This window comes from Morchella sextelata (genome assembly GCF_020137385.1).
Source record: "Morchella sextelata strain SCLS chromosome Unknown scls_1, whole genome shotgun sequence".
Taxonomy (NCBI): Eukaryota; Fungi; Ascomycota; class Pezizomycetes; order Pezizales; family Morchellaceae; genus Morchella; species Morchella sextelata.
Genome location: NW_025408616.1, coordinates 1,384,577 through 1,405,268, shown reverse-complemented (window position 1 = coordinate 1,405,268; position 20,692 = coordinate 1,384,577). Strand labels below are relative to the sequence as shown.

Sequence of the window (20,692 nt, the reverse complement as noted above, 5' to 3'; positions counted from 1 at the left end):
TATACCTAGTGGGAGCTTCTTAAATTTCCTGTATCCCAAAAGTGCGTATCATATATGAGCAATATGGGTATATATAAGGCAGCATATATATCGTACTGTAGTCCCGCCGAGTAAGTATCACATCCCCCTTCGACGCTCCAGTTGGCATCAATGCCATTCCTAATTCAACATAACCCAATTAATAAGTTAACAAATAACTACATTCACAAATTGCCATAACTGTAAGGTTGCATGTAGTGTGGTCGACGAACCGGCTCAAGTCGAGCCCTGGCCATGGCTCGAGCCAACTCGACTCGTAGAAGGTTGGGTTCGTGCTCGTGGGAAAAATCTCAAGCTCTCAAGCTAATCTCAAGCTAAATGATGAATTAATTTATGAAAGAACTGGCGCCATTTCTGCTAGATTGTAGGTATTCCCGCACATGTTAAAAACTTTACCTAAGACCGGACAAAATAAGCGATAGAAAACCTACCAAAAACTATTCCACTGAGTCTGAATATCTAATAATATAAACATACAAATAGCTCAAGCTATCTCAAGTCGAGCCATCGATAGGGCTCGAGCCAACTCGGCTCGTGGCCCATCTGAGCTCGTAAGGCTTGAGAGAAAAGCTCAAGTCGAGGACTTGAGACAACTCGACTCGTCGACCGCACTAGTTGCATGCAATTAATGAATTAGACAAAAATAAACTAAAAAAAAAAAAAAACTACATTAACAAAATTAGCTGAGACAATTGAGTCGAGTGATTGCTCATGAGTGCAGATTGACTACAGGCGCCCATGCACAGCGGATAATGATTGATCTCGATCTCGCGAAAACTATTAAATAAGAAGCATATATTTACTTCCATTTTCGACCCTTCATAAACCCCTCTTCCCCTCATCCCGGGGTTGGAAGGCTAGCACCTGGTACTAAGCTAATACTTAATACATGGTGATCTAAGCTGGCAAGTTACTGTAATTAGGGATAAGTGCCCACAGTATGAGATGGCTATTAAGTATGTACATGTACATATATACTCGGTAACTGATATCTTACGGAAGAAATAATAATCCTGAAGTAATCATACACATCTAATAAGTATATAGGTATAACCTGCATATGCATGTACTCTTATAAGCTTCTGATTGGCTCATTGAGGGAGGTTTTGTTTCACTTGAAACATGTTGTGTTGGATATTAACATAGGGTATTGTGCTGGGTGGTGTTAGATTGTTAATAGGTTTTCTACTGGTTTTGGGAATTGATTAGTAGTTCGATTTTAGCGGCTTGGTGGCTGTTAAAGGGATATATTTGTAGTTTTAATTGGAGAAGTTGTCTGACCTATTCGCTGATATATGGGGGATATCAGAAAAGGCACATATCGACCAGAGCAGATCTAGATATACTCTAGTGATGGACTTTGCCTGCCAGGAGGGGTCGAGTGCCGCGCAGCGGCCTGAGAGCCCCGACTGACAGGCAAATAGAGAAAATAAGCCGCAAAGCGGCTTGCCTGTATATTAGACTAATTGATATACACATAGTACCGGCCGAAGGCCGGAAACTACTTGTATATATTATAACTACATCTCGAAGTACCGTAAGTGCTCGATATCTGTATACCGAACGAATACTTCTATTTTTCTAATATAAATATTATTTTTATCTACATGTACATACATATGTACAGTCGCCACAAAGGCTAGGTTAACTGGCCATGATCAGGTATCTCTTACATGTGCGAACAGCCTAAGATAAAAAAAATGTTTACATTCAAAGAATACACCCTACTTCTTCGGTTCGTTGTATGTCCGGAATATAAAAATTCCCGAGTATCACGAACCGAAAATTCCAGGAAAGCATCTTAGCGGGTTTCACTCGCCAATTATCAGGTCCGATTCACAGCATCTGTGGGGGTTCTGGGGGTTTGGCCTAGCCCGCAATCCTTCGTCACGAGATCCTAGCTCCGGCTGGTCTGTTCGTAAATACATGTATTCGACATCCGGCATGATGATTCACATGTCCGAATCATAATGTATCACTCGATACAATTGGCATGTATGTTTGCTTTTTTTAACCGCCCCTATTTACCCTTCACACATTTTTGTATATATCTGATCTAACTAGTGATTTTTACCTGAAAGGCTTAGAGATATTTCCTAAATTGATTCCTACATAACCTTCGGCAATTTCCGACATGCATACATATTTGAATCCCCCACTTCAGCGATTCCCCCTACCAGTCTAGATCTCAATAAGAGGCTACTGCAGTAGCACGACACGACAAACTAATTCTAAGATCCATAAGGACCAGTAGAAACCTGAATGACACTTTCGGCATCACCTTTGGCCTTCCGGAGCGATTGCGACATGTAAGTGCCCAACGCGCCCATGTCAGAGGACACCGACAACATATGAAACCCTTTTTGCGAAAACATGTGGGCTATGAAAAGTGCCAGTTTCCCAGCGTGGGGAGACAGGGCAATTCAAGTTAGCAAGACCACCAATCAATAACGTAAAGAGCTGAGCCAAATACGTGGAAACGTAATAAAAACCTAAGGCAATGGGATTGGGATTGGACAAACCTTGATCGCCATCAACACAGTAGATACCGGCCCTCTTTCCGGCCGCGGCCGCCGCATTGTAGACCTTTTCAATGGCGGCATGCAGGTTCGGATGAAACGTGTCGGAGGTTATTGGGTGTCCTATTCATCGGGATCAGCTAACGGTTCTATAGGTTTCAGATAGCGCTAGTCTTCCAAATCAAGACGCACCGATGGAGTTTCCAAGGTCGAATGGCCCAACGTAAAGGACATCGATACCGTCAACCGCTGCTATCTCATCCACCTACACTTGTTTAGAAAACACACGCGCACACACGATCTGCACTATAACTTTGAAAGACTAAGAACTTTCGAGTGGTAAGGGGGCGGGGCGAAAGCCTACGTTTTCCAAAGCTTCCTTGGTTTCAATTTGAACAATAGTGACAAGGCTGTCGTTTGCTTGTTCAAGGTAATCAACAGTCGACGAGATTCCGAAAGCTCCCATCGGACTATACTTTGAATTAGCTCATAATCGAGAACGAAGAAATGTTTTTGGATATGAAAACTTACAAAGGACTTCCAAAACCTCTGATTCCTCTTGGGGGAAACTTGGAGTATTTCACTGCAGTTCTTGCATCATCTGCACTGCTAATAAGAGGGACCATAATGCCATGGGCGCCAGCGTCCAAGGCACCTTTGAATCCAAACCGACATGATGTTAATTGGTTGTACCAACCAGTGAGGTTCCCACAAGATATATAACTCACGTTTGAACATCCATCCTTCGCAAGCAGGAATACGAACTACAGGGCTAACACTGCATCCAGCAATCGCTTGCACGGCTTCATGCATAGCGGCGTCGTCGAGATTACCATGCTCGGTATCCACGAGGACCCAGTCGACGCCGGAACGGGCAATTGAACGTGCAAGGTGCCTATAGACATATCAGTAAGTATCTATAACCATATTGAATTGGGAAAGACTTGCGTTCCAGGAAGCATCTGCCATGCGCCGAAAGAGAGGCCTCTTCCAGTTTTCAAAGTCGTACGAAGGCGATTTGCAGATTGCATTTTGTTGATATAAGAGCTTGATGGAGTTGATTGGTTATTGGTTGTCAAGTTAAAGTCTGAACTGGGTTGCTATTGTGGGGAGACGAAAATTTACTTCAAGTATGAGTGAGTATTTATATCGATTCTCGAAGAGAGATATAAACAAATTGCGGGGAAACGGCATCTAGTAACGATGGTGTAGAACAGCCCTACCTCGTCTATTCCCCAGACTTGGCAGATGTTACGAGCGCACAGGGCTTTGGATCGCTCGCTTCGGCGGAACTGGAACGCCCACCGTGTCATTGAATACACATGGCGGAACCTCAGTTACGGGTCCCCAAAAGAACAAACACAAGAACCTCATCACAGCTGGTCACTCTATTCCCAGATTGACGTCACACCAAATACACAACCTTCCAATCGTTAATGAATAAACTCGTATTTGCTAATCCTAAACCTATGCCTGGAGGATCATGTTGATAGTACGCGTGCAGTAAATGCCATCATCTGGTATGGAAGGCTTTCCGCCGGGACGACGATACTTGCATTAGTTGATATTCCCATTATCATATCAATATCTTCTTTGTCCCCGTGCTTGGTGTCGACTCTCCTGTTCGACCCAGGCGATATCTGTTCCTGTACAGCTCGGAAGCTGTACGGTGAAAATCATCTGGCCCTCCTGGGATGCATACATGTGTACCCCACACTAGACTTTCAGTCCCTCTCCCGCTCATGCTCAAAGATTATCGTCACTAGCGGCCTTTAAGCTCTAGCTGCTACTTGCATGAGAGTTATTAGACACGAAAAGTAGATCCTATCGCTTAGAACCTGTATCTGCACACACACTCCGCTGATGTCTATATTTGTTTTGTGAGGTTCGAATTCCCAGCTACAACAACATGCACTTGGGAAAGCCCAGCCAGAGCGGGATTAGTGCGCAACATCTTAGCTTGGAGCCGCATTGCCGCTATCACCAAAGTCAACTCTATGACTTGTTTCCATATGGTCATGCCCAAGGCCGCGGGGGGGAGGTGGTTAAATCCTCATAATAATTAGTCAACAAAATCCTGTGAACTTCGCATATTTTTCACTAGCTTGATTGAGTATAATTCTTACTCAATTGTTGATTGAAATGGGTCAAAAATGGGCATTTCGAACTTAAAGGTAATTTTGGTAATGGATCATGATCAATCACTCAGCAACCCGTATCATGGCTAAGCAATCGGTCTGACATGCCATCATCCTGGACAAAAAGCTGCTTAGGCTATTTGTTCGCTCTACATGCATATCTAGCTTACATCCTTGCTATGGGAATTAAACATGCAATTTGATAATTTTTGATAGTGTGACTAGTGTCAATTGCAGAAGGGGCATGAAAAACTGAATTTTGCCCGTACATTGCAATTCATAGTTTTGGTTCGCCATGTACGCAAGCACATATATCTGCGGCTTGACTGATAAAAAGCCAGCAATCGGCCATCCTGGCTGTGGGGTTAAAAACGGGTACAAGCACCTCAGGCATCCATTCATTTGTCACGGTTATCTTGTCCGGTAGATTTTCTTCCAACTTTTCGCCCGAGACTCTCGCCCTTAAGCGCGCACACCCCCAGAACCGGAAATAGGAATACGAAGACGTAGGTACTTACTTTCCTTGCTTGTTAAGGAGCTGGGTAGACAGCCAGCTTCGACCGTCCAGTACCTACACTCTGAATATGCCCTGGGAAGCAAAAAATACATATCATGCAAGACACTCGCAGTTGTTGGGGTCCTATTGGGAGCAGACGACAACTAAACCAATCATCCACATTGAACCGGCAACCAGACATGGTAGGTATAGCAGGTTTTAGTGTTTTTTTTCATTTTTTCTCCCGGTATCAACAAAAAGAAAAACGGGATTAAATGGCCTGATAGCTATAGCTAAAAGCTCCATCCAGTGTAACATACATGTAGCTAACCACCCATTGGTGGGCTCAATGAACTACGTTGTTTTCCCTTTACACTGGGTATAGGTAACTCGGAGTTCACAACGGTCAAATTAACGGTTGGAACTTAGTTGTGTGTACCTGTGCGAAAAGCAAAACGCAAAGAGATGTGACATCGCAAATCTTGAATCGGGCCATGTATGAGCGGGTGCCATTCAAAGACAAAGCTGTTTGTTTAAGCTCATTGGGTCGGAGATAATCCTGCGTCGAAAATCTTTAAAGCATGCCTTCACCTAGCTGAGGTTACAAAATTTAGGGGTGAGATATCCTGCAGCTCATTGCCCGCCCAGTAACAAAAATCGATTCTGTAAAATTATCTGCTTGAATCTAATTGGCACTGGTTCGTACGAAAAAAAAAAGCGGTTTGATACATGGCGTACTATGTGTGTTATGTGTTGTGTCGGAGCTGCATAAACCCTTAGGATTTTGGCGCTGCAAGGGCCAGTGCGAAGTCCAAGTGCTGGGGCAGCATGTGCGGTTTGTATTTTTACTCCAACTACGTATGTAGGTATCAACATACATATGTAGATATGCACGGGATACTGAGTGAGGTCTAAACCATACCACGTGCTCCCTCGCCAAAGCACTACACGGTGCGCACTGTACAGTCATCCCAAAAGAGCAAATCATAACTACAGGATTCATTTCTTTTGAAAGCGAGTGAGATGTCGTAGCTTATACGCACTGAGCTATTGACGATCATATGAGTGTGAGCTAGAGGTTACATAATTTGAAAAAGAGAAAAAGAGGGGTAGTAAAAACAAACCAAGTGCCCACTGTTTCAATATGCTAGCTGAAGCTGATCTTTACTCGGAGAAAAAATAAGGTGAGACGTTCGTCTACGGGAGTGGTGAGGAAGAGAGGTTGGAGGAAAGAGCCATCCATGTGGGACACAGTATTGATTCTCGGTGCATGAGCTCAAGACGCAGGGCCTGATCTTTCAGATCTTTGGGTGGATTTTAAGCAGGATTCGATATTTCATGCAGCCCTGCTACAAAAGTAGAGTACTCTGCGTGTCCTTGTACGTAGTTTCCTGACATGACATTTGTAAACTGGGCCGTTATTGCATACCATACAAAATCGTGGACTTGACGCGTTTTTGTATGGGATGCAATAGCAGCCCAGTCCAAAAACGTCAGGAAAATATGAGTATGTAGGTTACTCCAGAGCGGATGTTGTGCATGTATTAACCTCCGGAGCAGAACAGTTTGGGAATGAGGGGAACGCGCATAAAACCAAGCTGCTGCAAGTTTTCTGGGTATGGTACTATGTACTCGGGGCAGGCAAGAAGAACCTGAAAATGACTTTTTATGGTAACGACCTCTGATTCGCGGCTGGCAAAAAGCTACACCAAATTGAGCCCCTGCTTGCAGCTTGCATTTTCAGGTTCTTATTGCCTGCCCCGAGTATGTATATTCCCCCGCCGGTCTGCAAGTGAGCACTTCCGACATCTCCGGGGACATATATATGTCTGAGAAAACCAAGACCTAATGATGATACTGAGGATTAGGGGATCGACTACCTACACTTCGTAAGTACATACCTATCAAGTCTTACTTTCTTCAAAAGCAGAGAAGATTATGTATGTACGTACATAGTTTGGATTTAAATGTGCACTTGCGTTAGTACTTATGGCAGCTGCTGGGATATCTGATTTCGCGTGATAGACAATCCCGAAGAAAAATAACTAAAACGTATGGAGTCGCATAGTTAGTCGATCATACGCTGTGTTGGTGTTTTGGATGTCATGCTGCTGCCAAGTCACAAGAAGAAGCAAGAAGATCCACATGATCAGCCGTAAACCGATGTGTTCGAGTGATAATCCGTGACTTTTCATTCAGATAACCCAATTGCGTATTTTAGTCGCGAAGTAACAAAACTGACATAGGAGGGTCGACGCGGAATTTGACTCTCAAAGTAGAGAGGTATATACTCTCAGCCATGCATGATATGACCGAGCTAGGTTAATATTCTCTTTCAAAAAGGCTTTGATCTGATTTGTCAATATTAGCACAATAGCTGCCCAGAATCCTAATAATTTTGGAATCAAACAAGCAAACTGTAGACGTATGTGTTCAAGATAGTGGTAGCACATCGATAAATCGGAGTATTAATTGAGCCCACCAGGGATGTTATCATACTTCATGCGGTACCTCTGATCACGATCTACTTGGATAAAAATTCCAGAACTATGTAACCGAAGCCATGTTAAATTTAGTATTGGCTAGCGAGACGAGATTTTGACTTCGCAATCGCCCGAACCTTATCGCATGGTCTCATTTGTAGGAACTCCTGGCATGCGTTCGCCTGCACACTGTACTCCATGGACATGGCCAAGTAATAGCAAGCTTCACGAATCCGAAGGCTGTTTGATATGCACTCAATTCAAGGCGGATCACCGAGAAGACTAGCTCAAATACGGAGTTTACCAGCCCGTGAATAGATTGGCGTATGCCTCCACAAGAAATATGTCATAATACTCTTGGGTACGCATACAGTCATTGAATACGTACATTGTACTCTACATATAGTACATGATATGTCGATACTGTGTAATTAAGTACATACACATGTAGGTGCTTGTATCAAGTTGTATGTATATATATTCTATCCTCGTACGATCGTCCCCTAGCTACGGGCTTCGGATTCGGCGGTATTCTCATTCTTTTCTTCCCCACTCGCTGCTCCCTGGTGAACATGCTGATATCATAGCCATGTTTAATGAATACTAATCAACTGAGCGTACATCCGGATCTATATATTGCAGATTGCAAAAGCCGAAAATACTGATTGTCCATTGGGTAGACCAGAGATCCCTGTTCCCTATTTGTTCCCCACGACTTGTTCCGGCGCTAGTCAACAAAGCGTGCATTGCGCATGGAGCACTTGAGTGTATCTCACCAATGGATGAGCGCCTCTTTACCAAATAGATACAACACTTGCAGTCCTCTTAACCTACTCTGGATAATAGATTGAGATACACAGATTCGTTGTCTGGAATGTGGGCTGAGGCGGATTTATGCTCATTGGGTATTACTACACCCTTCAATCATGAATACATGTAGGTAGCTCCTAGATTCCTCTTACTATCTCTGGAGTTGATAGCTTCAAATCTTACGAGTACTGCAGGCAGAGCGAGAACATGCATATGGGAAGCAATATATCAGGAGGATTTAGCAAGCCACAAAAGACAGCTATCCCAACTCGACCTTTAATACGCCAATTTCACACTGCGAGAAGAGAAGCTCCACTAGCTAGTGGCCCCCATTCCAACGACAGACCCCGCGATACTTGGCAAGCTCATGGTTTTATTGATTCTATTAGTAACTTATTACTACCCCTCTAAAAGAAATTATACCTTCAAGCCAAACATGGATCTTCCTATGAAGATATTTATACAACACAGCACAGCTTTTTCTCGCAATACAAAACTACCTCAAGGCTGGCCCACCGACAGTAGGCGCTACTGAGCCACCGCCTGTAGCCAGACCTGTCATCTCAAACACAAGTGATACGTGGCTGAATTTCGAATTAGCTACTTCACTGACCGCACACACCAAGAAAGAAAAAACAGGGAAGCATACTCATCGCCCGCAGTCACTACTCTATCCTTGGTCTGCACGAAACCCAAGATACCGCCTTCACCCTCGCTCTGATTGCCTCCCAAATGGCCCTTCCAGCAGCCCAACTCGGTTCCAGCCCTGACATCCCATCTTCGCAGGGTCCCATCGATACCACATGAAGTGAGAATCCATCCGTCAGTTTTGACAAACTCAACCTTTACAACAGCTTCCTTGTGTCCATCCTCCAAGGTCCTCCTCACTGGGAAACCCCTCGCCGCATCGTAGATCACAATCTTGCCGTCGACGCCCGCGGAGGCAAGAAGTGGTTGAGTAGGGTGGAAGCACAGTGACTCGACAGACTCAGAATGGGTATGTAGTGATGCTATGATCTGTCCGACTTGGCCACCACCGGTGGAACCTCCACCACCAGCTTGAGGCCGCCCAGCACCTCTTCTTTGTGCTCCAGATGCGGCCTGTGTAGATGATGGGAGCCCAACGACACGCATTTCACCAGTTGCACCACCGACAACCGCGACCGCACCCGACGGGGAGACGGTGACGGAGTAGAGCCCGCCTTCGACGGCAAAGCGCTGGTCCGCATTCGTGAGCGCGACCACTGCCCGCCCGGAGTCAGTTTCCCACGCGTAGAAAGAGCCATCTTCGGAGACTGTGCAGAGTATCTTTCCGTCAGAAGTCCAAGCCCCCGCAGAGCAAGAAGCGGTGTGTGAGTAAAGCGCTTGCTTGATCTCCAGGCCCTCAGTCTCCAGGGAATAGATCCATACGCTCCCATCGTTTGCACCAAGAGCAAATAGAGGCGCCGTGGGGTGTGGTTGAATCCAGTTGATTTCCTCGACCTCTTGCGCTTCTGCGGTTTTCTTCCAATTCTCGGCTTGCGCGTAGACTTGGATTTTCCCGTCAAGCCCACCAGTAACAGCATATGAACCGTCGGGGTTGGTGAACACGGCAGCCGAGACGGAATCTTTGTGACCTGACAGCTGCACAATTGTTTTTGATTCCCGAGGGGTAATATTTGCGTCTTCTGCATTTGCGGGCATGTCGGGAGTCCAGATGTAGGCGACATCATCGCCACCCCCGGTCAGGAATATCGACGGGTCGGAAGGATGTGCAGCGATAGAGAAGATGCTATCTGAGTGTTTGTCGAAATACGCCTTTGAATCATTTGTTATCTCTAGCTCCTCGGCCTCGGCGTCGTATTCTGCGTTCTCGTCGTCCGAGTCCATGGGAATGTCGCCGTCGGCATCCTCGGGGATCTCTTCGGCTGCTTCGTCGGGGTTGAGCATTTGGGGTTCATCTTCGGGATGATCTGGTGTGGAGTCTGTAGCTGAAACGGCCATTGTGCTATGTGGGTATGAGAGGGGTTGGTTGCGGTGGTTCTAGTTTTGGTTGGTTGTGGGTGGACTTAGATGGCGGGGTTGAGGCTCTCTTCTACTTTTTTTTTTGGTGGGGAGGAGGGCAATGCTTGGCTAAGACAGCTTAGAAATGCTTTCGGACGTTCTAGTAATATTTAATGATTATTAAGATGTACCTGCAAGCTGCTAGATGGTTGGATTATAAATTGCAGGTATTTAGTATTTGAAGTTGTGAAGAGCGACCCAGCAATTATTGTGGTATCAGTTGTCTTGAATGGAGAATGTAGGGTTGGTGATCACTGGTGCTGCTATTTGGTGGAATCACAGTTGAGCACTCGCAGGGCAATTATACCCATAACAACAAATTAGGAGGAAACTAAAGAGAAAAAAGATAAAGCAAAATTCAGCAATAAAGACAACTAAAAGAAATATCTTTGCCCATAATGAAATCTAAAACTCGAACTCTAGCTGCGCATATATCATGCTAAAGAAAAGGAAAGGAATATGGAGCGGTAAATGTGTCAAAAGTAGTTTTACCAACGGTAGTAAATTATTTACCACCGGTGGTATAAGAACTGAATCTCAGTCATTGTGTCTGCACGCTATCCTACATTAGTACGTTCCCCACCAGTATAAACACTGGGTTTCGGTCTTTATGCTGCGCTATACTAAATAAGTAAATGTTCAATCATTAATGCCAAAACTTATGAAAATCTCCCACCGGTGGACAATTTTCATATATATCGGCATTATATGGCTCCTTTTGGCTAAAAGGTCTGTAAAAATTAGCATAATAGGGTATAAATACTGGTATTACTTTCACTACCGGTGGTAAAATAATTTACTACCGTTGGTAAAATTACTTTTGACTCATTTACCGCCCCATAAAGGAAAGGTTGAATAAAAAGGTTAATTAAGTCAAATTACACAGACTGAACCGATATATATATATATAGTAGTAAGACCAAAAATAAAATAGCTGACAGTTTCAATAAAACTAAGGGCCTGTTTGGTTGACACAAAAATCCATGGATTAGTTGCGGTGAAGGGTTCGCGCAACACTAAATTTGGTAGAGTGGGAAGTTCGCAGAACTTGACCTTTGCCGGCTAAACCATCACTCCTTGGCGACGGAACTTTCAGTTTTTGGCAGTGCAACTTTCAGTGTTGTTAGCAGAACATTTTTCACTTTTTGAGGGTGAACGGTCTCAACTTCCATTGAAAAATCACTCTCTCTATATAAGGGTAACACACCAAAAAATGAGAAAATGTACTAAGGGTATTCTTATAGCGAAAATATGAGCATTTACCCTTAACACTACATACTAAAAAAAGTAGCCTGCGGACCGGGCTCTTATAGGGCGAGTATTTTTATAGAGGGTACCTTTATATGGAGAGTCGACTGTAATTATTTTATTGAGCCTAATTGGCTATGGATTGCAACTAATCTATAGATTTTTGTGTCAACCGAACAGGCCCTAATTTCGAATTTCCAAAAATCCACAAGCTTAAGGCGCGCGCTCGAATCGAAAGGTTGCTAAGTCTTGGTATGGATATATATCGCTACATGCACATGTACGTACATATAATGAAGAATTAATAAAAGAACTATAAGCTTAATAATGGTTAAATGGTATGCTAGAAAATTGACAAACTTACCAAAGATCTTATTTACATATCTTAGTCAGTCCGAGGCACTTTGAAGATATGATTGTCGTGAACCTCGCCGTGGTCGTTTTGCTCTGTTCTCGGCCGCTCGTGCCGGTCCTCGTGATCCCCTAAATCGGTAATATCATGGGTGGAGATTTCTTCGCCACCATCGTCTTGTACAGTTTTCCGGGTTTTGCTGCTTAAAAGAACGATTCGATTCGATTTCGCGGAATAATAAATCGAAACTTGATGAATTAGGCAAGGAGGCCACCAGTTGGCGTGCTATTCTCCATCTATTATCTTTAATAGCTAGATATGTCTGCCCCGCCTTTGAGAAGTAATTTTATGATTTCAACACTACCAGTTTTAACTACTACATGGAGTGCTGTATTACCCCGGGAGTTCGTGATAGAGGTATACGTATCTGAATCCCTTCGGAGAAGTAGTTGGACAATTTCGACAAATTCCCTCTCCACTGCTAGATGGAGTGCTGTATTATAATTACCCTGGAAGTCCGTGATAGAGGTTTTTGCACCACTCTGCAGGAGTTTGTCTAGTTCTTTGCGGATATGCAGTATGGTAGGCTGCTGAAATATATGTTCTATGTGAAATCGAACTAGCAGAAACCTATGGCGTTTTGATGTAAATTAATGTAACTACATGTCTGTTCAACTCCTAGTTAGTGTTGGGCACGAGCCTGTTCGAGGCGGGCCACACCTAGAGCTCGAGCTGGCTCGGATTGTGCGCCCAACGAAGGCTCGGAATGTTCGAGCCCTGGAGTATGGCTCGAGCTTAGGCTCGAGCTCTCATTAATATACATGTACATGTAGTTAAAAATAGTCATCTCGATATACTTTTCATTTTTAAGAACGAACTCGGAGGATTTATCTTTGTTAAATTATCCAATTTTGCCATATAAATCAACCCATTAATAATAGTCCAAAGGCTCGAGCCTAAGCTCGAGATTTTCCAATATTGCTCCGAGCTGGCTTGGACTCGTGTGAAGGAGAGCTCGAGGTGTTCGAGCCTAAAGGTCGAGCCCAAAGCTCGATCCAGCTCGGCTCATGCCCAACACTACTCCTAGTAGAAAACAAGGGAGTATATAGCATATATTCCTTTGGCACAAGATTTCAGTGCAGAGATAATATCATTTTTGTAGTTACTCTTTTGGACGAGCCGCTTTGCACATGGGTTATCGTTTATTATCTGCTGTATATATAACTCAATGTCATTATCTTGAGCAGAAATTTTCACCTTAGTCACCGCATTGGCCTCGAGAAAGACTTGGAGGTCTTCTGGGTGTGGCCGGCTGGTGAAAAAGACACTGACACCTTCTTTCGCCAGATCAAGAAACAAAGGTAAAAGTTCCTTTCGCTGGTCGCCTTGGTCACATTCATCTAAGGCGTCGAAAATGATAAAGGTTCGATTGAAGAACTTAGATGCTATAATTAGAGCAGTGCGTAATTGCTCAACTAGTGGGTGCACTCCTTTAGGTTTTAATTCTTCATAGAGTTCAGTTACCTCTAGATTTTTGGATGCCCCTTGGTTATTGATCAACTGCTTAAGTAAACTGGTAAGAATGTTGATAGGCTTTTGGTGCTCTCTATCTGCATAATCCAGGTATATATATGCGGCAGCACAGTTTGAGCTCGAAGCAAATGATTGGGACTGGGGATAATCGATCACAGTGGAGCTATATATACACCATATTTTAAGTTACTGCATCTGAGAATCTCGCAAGCGGTTTAGAAATACCTTAAAAACGTTTTCCCTACTCAAACTATATATATGCTCGTTCATAAACCAACGGGAAAGCTACCGGGAAAGCCACCGGGAAAGCCACCGGGAAAACCACCGGGGAAACCAAACAAGGTGCACGTACTCAAGTTCAAAAACCACAATTAATGTATCTTCAGAGAATTATATTGTTTTAAAAATAAAACAATATTTTCAACACATCGGAGGGTTCAGCAGCGATTGGACCTGAGCACCAACACTCCTACGGAATTAATAAGAAAACCCCGAGTTCTTACCAACTCCATAACCACAAAGCAGGAAGAAATCGGGTTACTCTTTAATCCAGTTCTTGAATTCGGGTTTTTCAAAAAGCCATTCCCCAGTTCCGGCGTGCCTTTGACCGCTAATCTCAATGTGCTTTAAACGAGGGTCTTCGGGGTAGAGCCACTGGAGAATTTCATTTCGTTGTTTTGTGAGTTGATCACTTTCCATCTTGGACATAAATGAATCCAGTGCTGCCGTCTGGACCCGGACAAGGTCTTTCGTATCCTTAGCATCCTTTCGATTTCCTTCACATGCTTTTCTATTCCTTTGGATAGAAGCCTGAATGAAGTTAGTGTTGCTGGACATTTGTACCAACAAAGCGGATATAATTTACTATAGATTACTAACGCGTGATCGAGTTCTAAATTTAAACCCAGTTTGAAGAGACTCTTATCCCTCTCTATCCGCGATATATGCTCATAGGTTTCCTTTTCCTTCATTTTCTCTCTCCATCCATCCTTGGGCTGTAGTTTGAGCTGTAGCGATGTCAGGTTCCAGACACATCTTTCAAGTAGTCCTTTCTGGCCGTTGAGTCCTTGTGGCGCTGTAAATTCGAGTTCCGGATCGTTCTTGACTATATTCTGTAGTACAAGCGGAGTGCGGCCTCCGGCCGCCCAAATGTAGTGAGGAAATGAAGGTGCGCGGTACTACGATAGTAATTTCTTAGATTATTGCTGTCATTCTGGATTATTGGGTCATCCAAAAGTACAGACACGCACTAAACCTCAACTCCATCTCTCCTAATAGGTAATCTGTGATATATTAGCTCTAGTATGCACTCTAAGTCATTCAATGAGTAGCTTTAGTATGTACATGTAGTTCATGATAAAATGCTATCAGGGAAATTCGACCTTGATATATAAAAATATATATAGCTGTAGTTCTGTCAGTGTTTGTTCATTTATATCCATCAATTGCAATAGCTACACGCCTTTTAATATAATGCCAGTTCCCTTCCATCTCGGGAGTAGTTCTTTGTCTAATGATATGCAACTAATATTAGAAATAGTACGCAACCAATAGAAAATGTTCCTGGTGACGATGAGGAAGACTATATAGTTTAGATACGTAGAACGTGAACAAGTGAGTTGAGCTCTTCAACTAGTCTTTCAGTATGGTTCGATGCATTCATCGCCCCGTCTATATAGTCATATCCTAAATTTGCTAATTTCCCCGCGAGGTCGATCGCAGTAGCAATATTGACCACGAGTCCAAATAATTCGGCCATGATGTTGTATTTTACGCAGATAAAATCTAGAATAGAGGAAAACTAGGATTCGGTGAAGTACGAAGAGGGCTGTGTTAATACATGTAGTGATGTTGAGCTCAGCCTTAAAAAGTTATCAGGGTTGAGGACAAGTACCGGGGGGGCATGCATAAGTATGCGATTGGTTGTATTCCTAGGCCGTCATGTCAAGCCTGAACTCAACTGAATGTAGCTCCTCGCGATTTTACTACCACCTAATCCATAATAAATCACCTAGTCGTAGCTAGACACTTTTTAGTTTTTGCAATGTTTATATCACGACTTAATTCCATATATGTAGTTACATTATCGAATTTCCAAGTGAAAACTCCGTTTTAGCAAAACACCGTTAACCTGAAAACTTGTGCGTTCGGCACCACTGATTAGGCGAAACGCCTTTTTGGTTACAATAATATTTTTTTTTTTTACTATTATGTAAAAAAATTCGCTAATAGCATAACAGAACGAATATATATATTCTTCACTGTAAATGTTTTTCGTGATAGTAGATGAGAGAGTGTTAACGGAGATTTGAAAAGTAGGACCTACCTACTTCTCAACTTAACGGAGATTTCTCTGTTGAAACTCCGTTATCTCATCAAAACGGAGTATTGGAGTGGGACTCACTTTTCAGCAAACGGAGTTTCCCTCAAAACTCCGTTTTGACCCTTGAAAACTCCGTTTTCAAGCTGTTCCCGAACGCACCCTAAGTACTAGCTACATGTACCTAGCTGTAAGGCTGCTAAATCGGATTCTCAATGTTGGCTGTAACCAACCAATTGTTTTTCAGATAATGATTGGTCAACTGATACCTACATGTAGCGAGAATGAATCTTGACTACATGTACTCTATGTACATACATGTAGTACTATACCGTCAGGATGTAGTTTAAAGCCGTTTATTTGAACTCGGCCTATTATAGTATGAAAAACAAGGTAAACCATTAGAACAGCGCACTAGAGAAGATCGTTTCACCAATCCATTCCCGCCTTTCGTACTGCGTATCGTAAGTTACCACATGCATCAGAAGCTGAATACATGGTCTGACAGCGACTTACCTACACGCAATTACATTCAAGGACAATTCGATCAAAAACTGTACCAATTGGAGTATTTATCTAGTCCGCAATCAGTTTGATAATTCTCTCCGGCCCAGCTCAGCTAACAGCTCTATAAAACCTTTAGAAAGCCAGATGAGTTCCCAAGTCCACGAACACTTTACATTCCAAGCTTCTGAATTTATAAGTTAAAGATCGTTATCATACCATTCAGCACCCGGCCTCATCGAAGATTTTCTGTACTGGCACGATTGAATAATGTGAGTAATACATAAACTAAAGATCGATTCACTGCCTGGGATTTTAAACACTAGACAATGCGAGCAACATACTGTATGTATCAACGATATGGCACCGAATGATATGGGGGATTCGGTCTTTCCCCGAATTTCCCCGTTGTGACTAAGAGTGTGCTCCTACACGTGTCGAAAGCTATGGGTCTAGAGCTGGGGGCTGAAAAGATACCCCACTATAGAACGGGATTTGGCTCGATCTTCTTAATTCTTCCAGCGTATGTAGAGTAATCGTAGATTGGGTTTTCTTTTAAGCGATTTACTGGCAAGCCTTGGTTTTTAGTGGATTCCTGAGGGGTTTGTTGTTATTTACAGCCTTATGCCATAAGTACCCCAGACACCTAGGCCTCGTTCTGTGGAGTAACCACTGTTGTGGTGATTCCACTAGGCCTAGGAATATACGAGTGATGAGACATGATCGGTACCGGGGGTCGGGAGTCATACTTCTGATAGTCTCTGAAACCACTGGGTGGACTATTACTACCCCCAGATTCAGCTCGACGTTAGCTGTCCGTAGTAGCTAGCCAAAGAGCCCGGTGCTTGCGCGGGTATGTGCTATCGGTAGATTCCTAGGTATGTACCTACATGTATAGTGTGTACCTGCGCCTAGTAAGGCTGCGGCACAATCAGCCTTGCGATATAAGGCATCCAGGGCGGAAGCGATGACAACGCAGAAATAATGTGTAGGAAGTAGGGTTGTAATCGACGATGTACGGTCACTCTCTAAGTAGATAAACTGTAGATGCAGATGTTGATATACAGGCAAATATTTCAGTCCGAAATCGGGGTAGTTAGCCACCCACATACGTCATGAGGCAGTCAAGACCTCAGCTTTTCAACCAAGCAATGAGGTTGGTTCCCAAAGAAGTGCAGATATATCTAAAGTAGAAGTAACAAAAAATAAATGAGTACTCGGGCGTTCATTAAATGGTCGGATATCGTTGCAACCAAATCCCTACTAAGTATTCCGACCATTTAATAAACGCATGAGTACATATGAATCAATTGACTCGGTGTGTTAGACGATGTTCACTCGAGTCATCTCATGCGACGGGGTTGTAGCCCTGCGCCGCTGCCCGCCAAACCCCTACTACTACCACCCGGCAGTGCTTCGCAGATGTATATCGAGCTTCAAAGCACAAGTATATAAGAGCCTTCATCAACTACATGTACTCCTGGCTTTGTGTATCGGGAGGCACGCACCCGTCTATTCTCTACAAGCAGCGAATTCATTCTCGTGTCGGAACAACCTCACCCCTCTTTTGCACCCTCATCTTCTTTCCCCCACCAGCTACTCCACCAACGCAAGAGCAAAGTCAAAGTCACAACCCACCAGAACAATGGCTTCCACGACCGCCCCCTACACCCCACAGGACCCTGTCGGGGTCACAAAAGTGATCAATAACCTCCGCAGTGCTTCCAAAGCTAACTGCGGCTACTCCTGCAAGCAATCCACATTCCCCATCGCCGGCACCAACGACATCTCGGTCGACTCATGGAAGTTCCGGGAATGGGACTACAAGAGGCGGGACCTCCCCACGTACGCGCGCGGGCTCTTCACATACCATGACCCCAACACCAAGACCGACGAGATCGTCATCCGCGGCTACGACAAGTTCTTCAACATCGACGAGGTCCACCGCACAAAGTGGTCGTGGATCGAGAAGAATACAAAGGGGCCCTACGAGGTCACGGTCAAGGAGAATGGATGCATTATTTTCATCAGTGGGCTGCCGGATGGGAATCTCCTGGTTTGCAGTAAGCACTCGACGGGGGCGAGGGATGATGTGGATCTCTCGCATGCAGTGGTTGGAGAGAAGTGGGTGGATAAGCATCTGGCGAGTGTGGGCAAGATGAGGAGGGATCTGGCGAAGGCGCTGAGGGATGCGAATGCTACGGCGGTGGCGGAGCTGTGTGACGATAGCTTCGAGGAACATGTTCTGGCCTATGAGGGTGACAGAGCGGGGCTGTACCTCCACGGGATCAACCTGAACCTCCCTGAGTTTGCAACATATCCGGCGACGGAGGTCAAGGCGTTCGCAGACAAGTGGGGGTTCAAGATGATTGACTTTTTCACAAAGCAAGATGTGGAAAGCTTGAGGGAGTTTCTAGAAGAGGCTGCAGAGACAGGATCGTGGGATGGAAAGGACGTGGAGGGCTTTGTGATCCGCTGCAAGGCCCGCGATGGCCCGGAGAATGATAACTGGCCGGACTGGTTCTTCAAGTACAAGTTCGATGAGCCATACCTCATGTATCGTCAATGGCGGGAGTGTACAAAGGGGATGATCAAAGGCAAGGCTCCCAGGATCAGAGACCATGAGAAGATCACAAAGCAGTATCTTTCCTTCGCGGCAAAGTACTTCAAGGAGAACCCCGAGGCGCAACAGAAGTATGTGCAAAACCATGGTATCATCAGCCTCCGGAACGCATTCCTTGCTCACCAAGGCATCAAGGGAAGCGATATTATCAGGCAGGAAGCAGAGGGCCAAAAGGCCGAACGAGAAAGCATCAAATCAAACCTCTGTCTTGTCCCCATCGCGACCATTGGCTGCGGGAAAACCACCCTAGCTGTAGCGCTCTCAAAACTATTTGGATGGGGCCATATCCAGAACGACAATATCGCTGGGAGGGGAAACCGTGGGGCCAAATTTGCGTCGGCAATCTCAATGGAGTTATTTAAGAAGCCGGTCGTCATCGCCGACAGGAACAATCACCAGAAAAGAGAGCGGGACCAGATCTTTGCCGATGTTACTGGCGCCACTCCCGCCGCACGCTATGTCGCTCTGCACTATGTTCATGACCGTCCAGAAATGGATCCTTGGAATCTCAAGAAGCGCATTATGGCTACTACAGCAGCCCGTGTTCTTAACCGCGGGGATAACCATCAAACAATTGATGCAAGCAAGCTTCCTAGGCAAGAGCTGGATGGTATCATGCAGGGCTTCCTCAACCGATTCGAACCCCTCGATACCCAATCTCCCCCAGATGACCATTTTGATTCTTACATTGACCTCGACCCCGAAGTTGAGTCGAGGGCCAACCTGGAGATCGTTGTCAAGTTCCTGAAAGAGACATACCCGAACATCATTGATAAACTCCCTACCTCCGAAGAATACGACGCGGCTATCCAGTCTGCGATGAAGGAGTACTCTGTTGACCGCCGCCCCAAACAACAGCAGCAGGCCCAGAAGAACCAGGGGCAGAACCAGGGGCAGAACCAGGGGCAGAACCAGGGGCAGAACCAGGGAAACCAGCAGGGCCCTCCAAAGCACAAAGCAAAACCGATCGAATACTTTTCCATCAGCGTCCCCGCCGCCCAGATCAACACCATTGTTGAAAACGCCTTTGCAACACAATCGGACGGCGATGACTGGTTCTACAAGTCCCTTTGCAGCAAAGGCCGTATCCAGCCGGCGTTCCACGTCACCTTGGCCCACCGCGCAAACTTCAAAACATATCCGCAGGTTTGGGAGGCGTATGAGAAGAGGCTCGCGGGGTGTCTGGGGCGCGGTAATATGGGCGTTACTAAGGTTACGCTCGAGAAGATTATCTGGAACGGGAAGTTGATGGCGATTACGGTCAGCATTCCCGATCAGTCGATTGTGACATCGAACCTGGTCAATCATATTACGCTGGGAACGTCCTCGTCAGCTGTTAAGCCGAAGGAGTCAAATGATATGTTGAAGGCTTGGAAGGACGGTGATCAGATGCATGAGCTGGCTTTGCCGGATGGGACGGTGGTGGAGGGTGTAATAAAGGCTGTGGAGGCGAGGCATTAAGTTGGGGAACGGGGGGGACTTGTAGAGGATTTATTTCAAAAAGGGTGCGTGGGAAATAAGGATGGCTCATTTCAATTCGCATTTTTACTTGTTTTTTTCTTTTTCCTGGGCATTGGCTTGTTC

The 20,692-nt window shown here is 44.8% G+C and overlaps 5 protein-coding genes across 5 annotated transcripts; 1 reads left to right on the top strand and 4 right to left on the bottom strand.

The window, feature by feature from the left end:
* Positions 1-2,270: 2,270 nt before the first annotated feature.
* On the bottom strand, positions 2,271-3,589 carry H6S33_000357 (uncharacterized protein; the record flags this gene model as incomplete). Its single annotated transcript, XM_044831725.1, has 7 exons — positions 2,271-2,419; positions 2,562-2,681; positions 2,751-2,823; positions 2,923-3,028; positions 3,090-3,213; positions 3,287-3,453; positions 3,507-3,589. 7 exons carry the CDS (start codon positions 3,587-3,589, stop codon positions 2,271-2,273), a joined length of 822 nt encoding a protein of 273 aa, XP_044699916.1.
* Positions 3,590-8,981: 5,392 nt separating this feature from the next.
* Positions 8,982-10,468, bottom strand: H6S33_000356 (uncharacterized protein; the record flags this gene model as incomplete). The annotated part of the gene is made up of 2 exons (XM_044831724.1): positions 8,982-9,069; positions 9,135-10,468. The coding sequence occupies 2 exons, from the start codon at positions 10,466-10,468 to the stop codon at positions 8,982-8,984; spliced, it is 1,422 nt and encodes a 473-aa protein (XP_044699915.1).
* Positions 10,469-14,198: 3,730 nt separating this feature from the next.
* On the bottom strand, positions 14,199-15,420 carry H6S33_000355 (uncharacterized protein; the record flags this gene model as incomplete). Its single annotated transcript, XM_044831723.1, has 3 exons — positions 14,199-14,471; positions 14,541-14,581; positions 15,261-15,420. 3 exons carry the CDS (start codon positions 15,418-15,420, stop codon positions 14,199-14,201), a joined length of 474 nt encoding a protein of 157 aa, XP_044699914.1.
* A 579-nt stretch (positions 15,421-15,999) lies between these two features.
* H6S33_000354 (uncharacterized protein) lies at positions 16,000-17,602 on the bottom strand (the record flags this gene model as incomplete). Its single annotated transcript, XM_044831722.1, has 11 exons — positions 16,000-16,012; positions 16,066-16,106; positions 16,397-16,436; positions 16,498-16,535; positions 16,606-16,618; positions 16,705-16,739; positions 16,830-16,899; positions 17,054-17,080; positions 17,235-17,270; positions 17,391-17,405; positions 17,598-17,602. 11 exons carry the CDS (start codon positions 17,600-17,602, stop codon positions 16,000-16,002), a joined length of 333 nt encoding a protein of 110 aa, XP_044699913.1.
* A 528-nt stretch (positions 17,603-18,130) lies between these two features.
* Positions 18,131-20,569, top strand: H6S33_000353 (uncharacterized protein; the record flags this gene model as incomplete). Its single annotated transcript, XM_044831721.1, has 1 exon — positions 18,131-20,569. One exon carries the CDS (start codon positions 18,131-18,133, stop codon positions 20,567-20,569), a length of 2,439 nt encoding a protein of 812 aa, XP_044699912.1.
* Between the last annotated feature and the right edge of the window lie 123 nt (positions 20,570-20,692).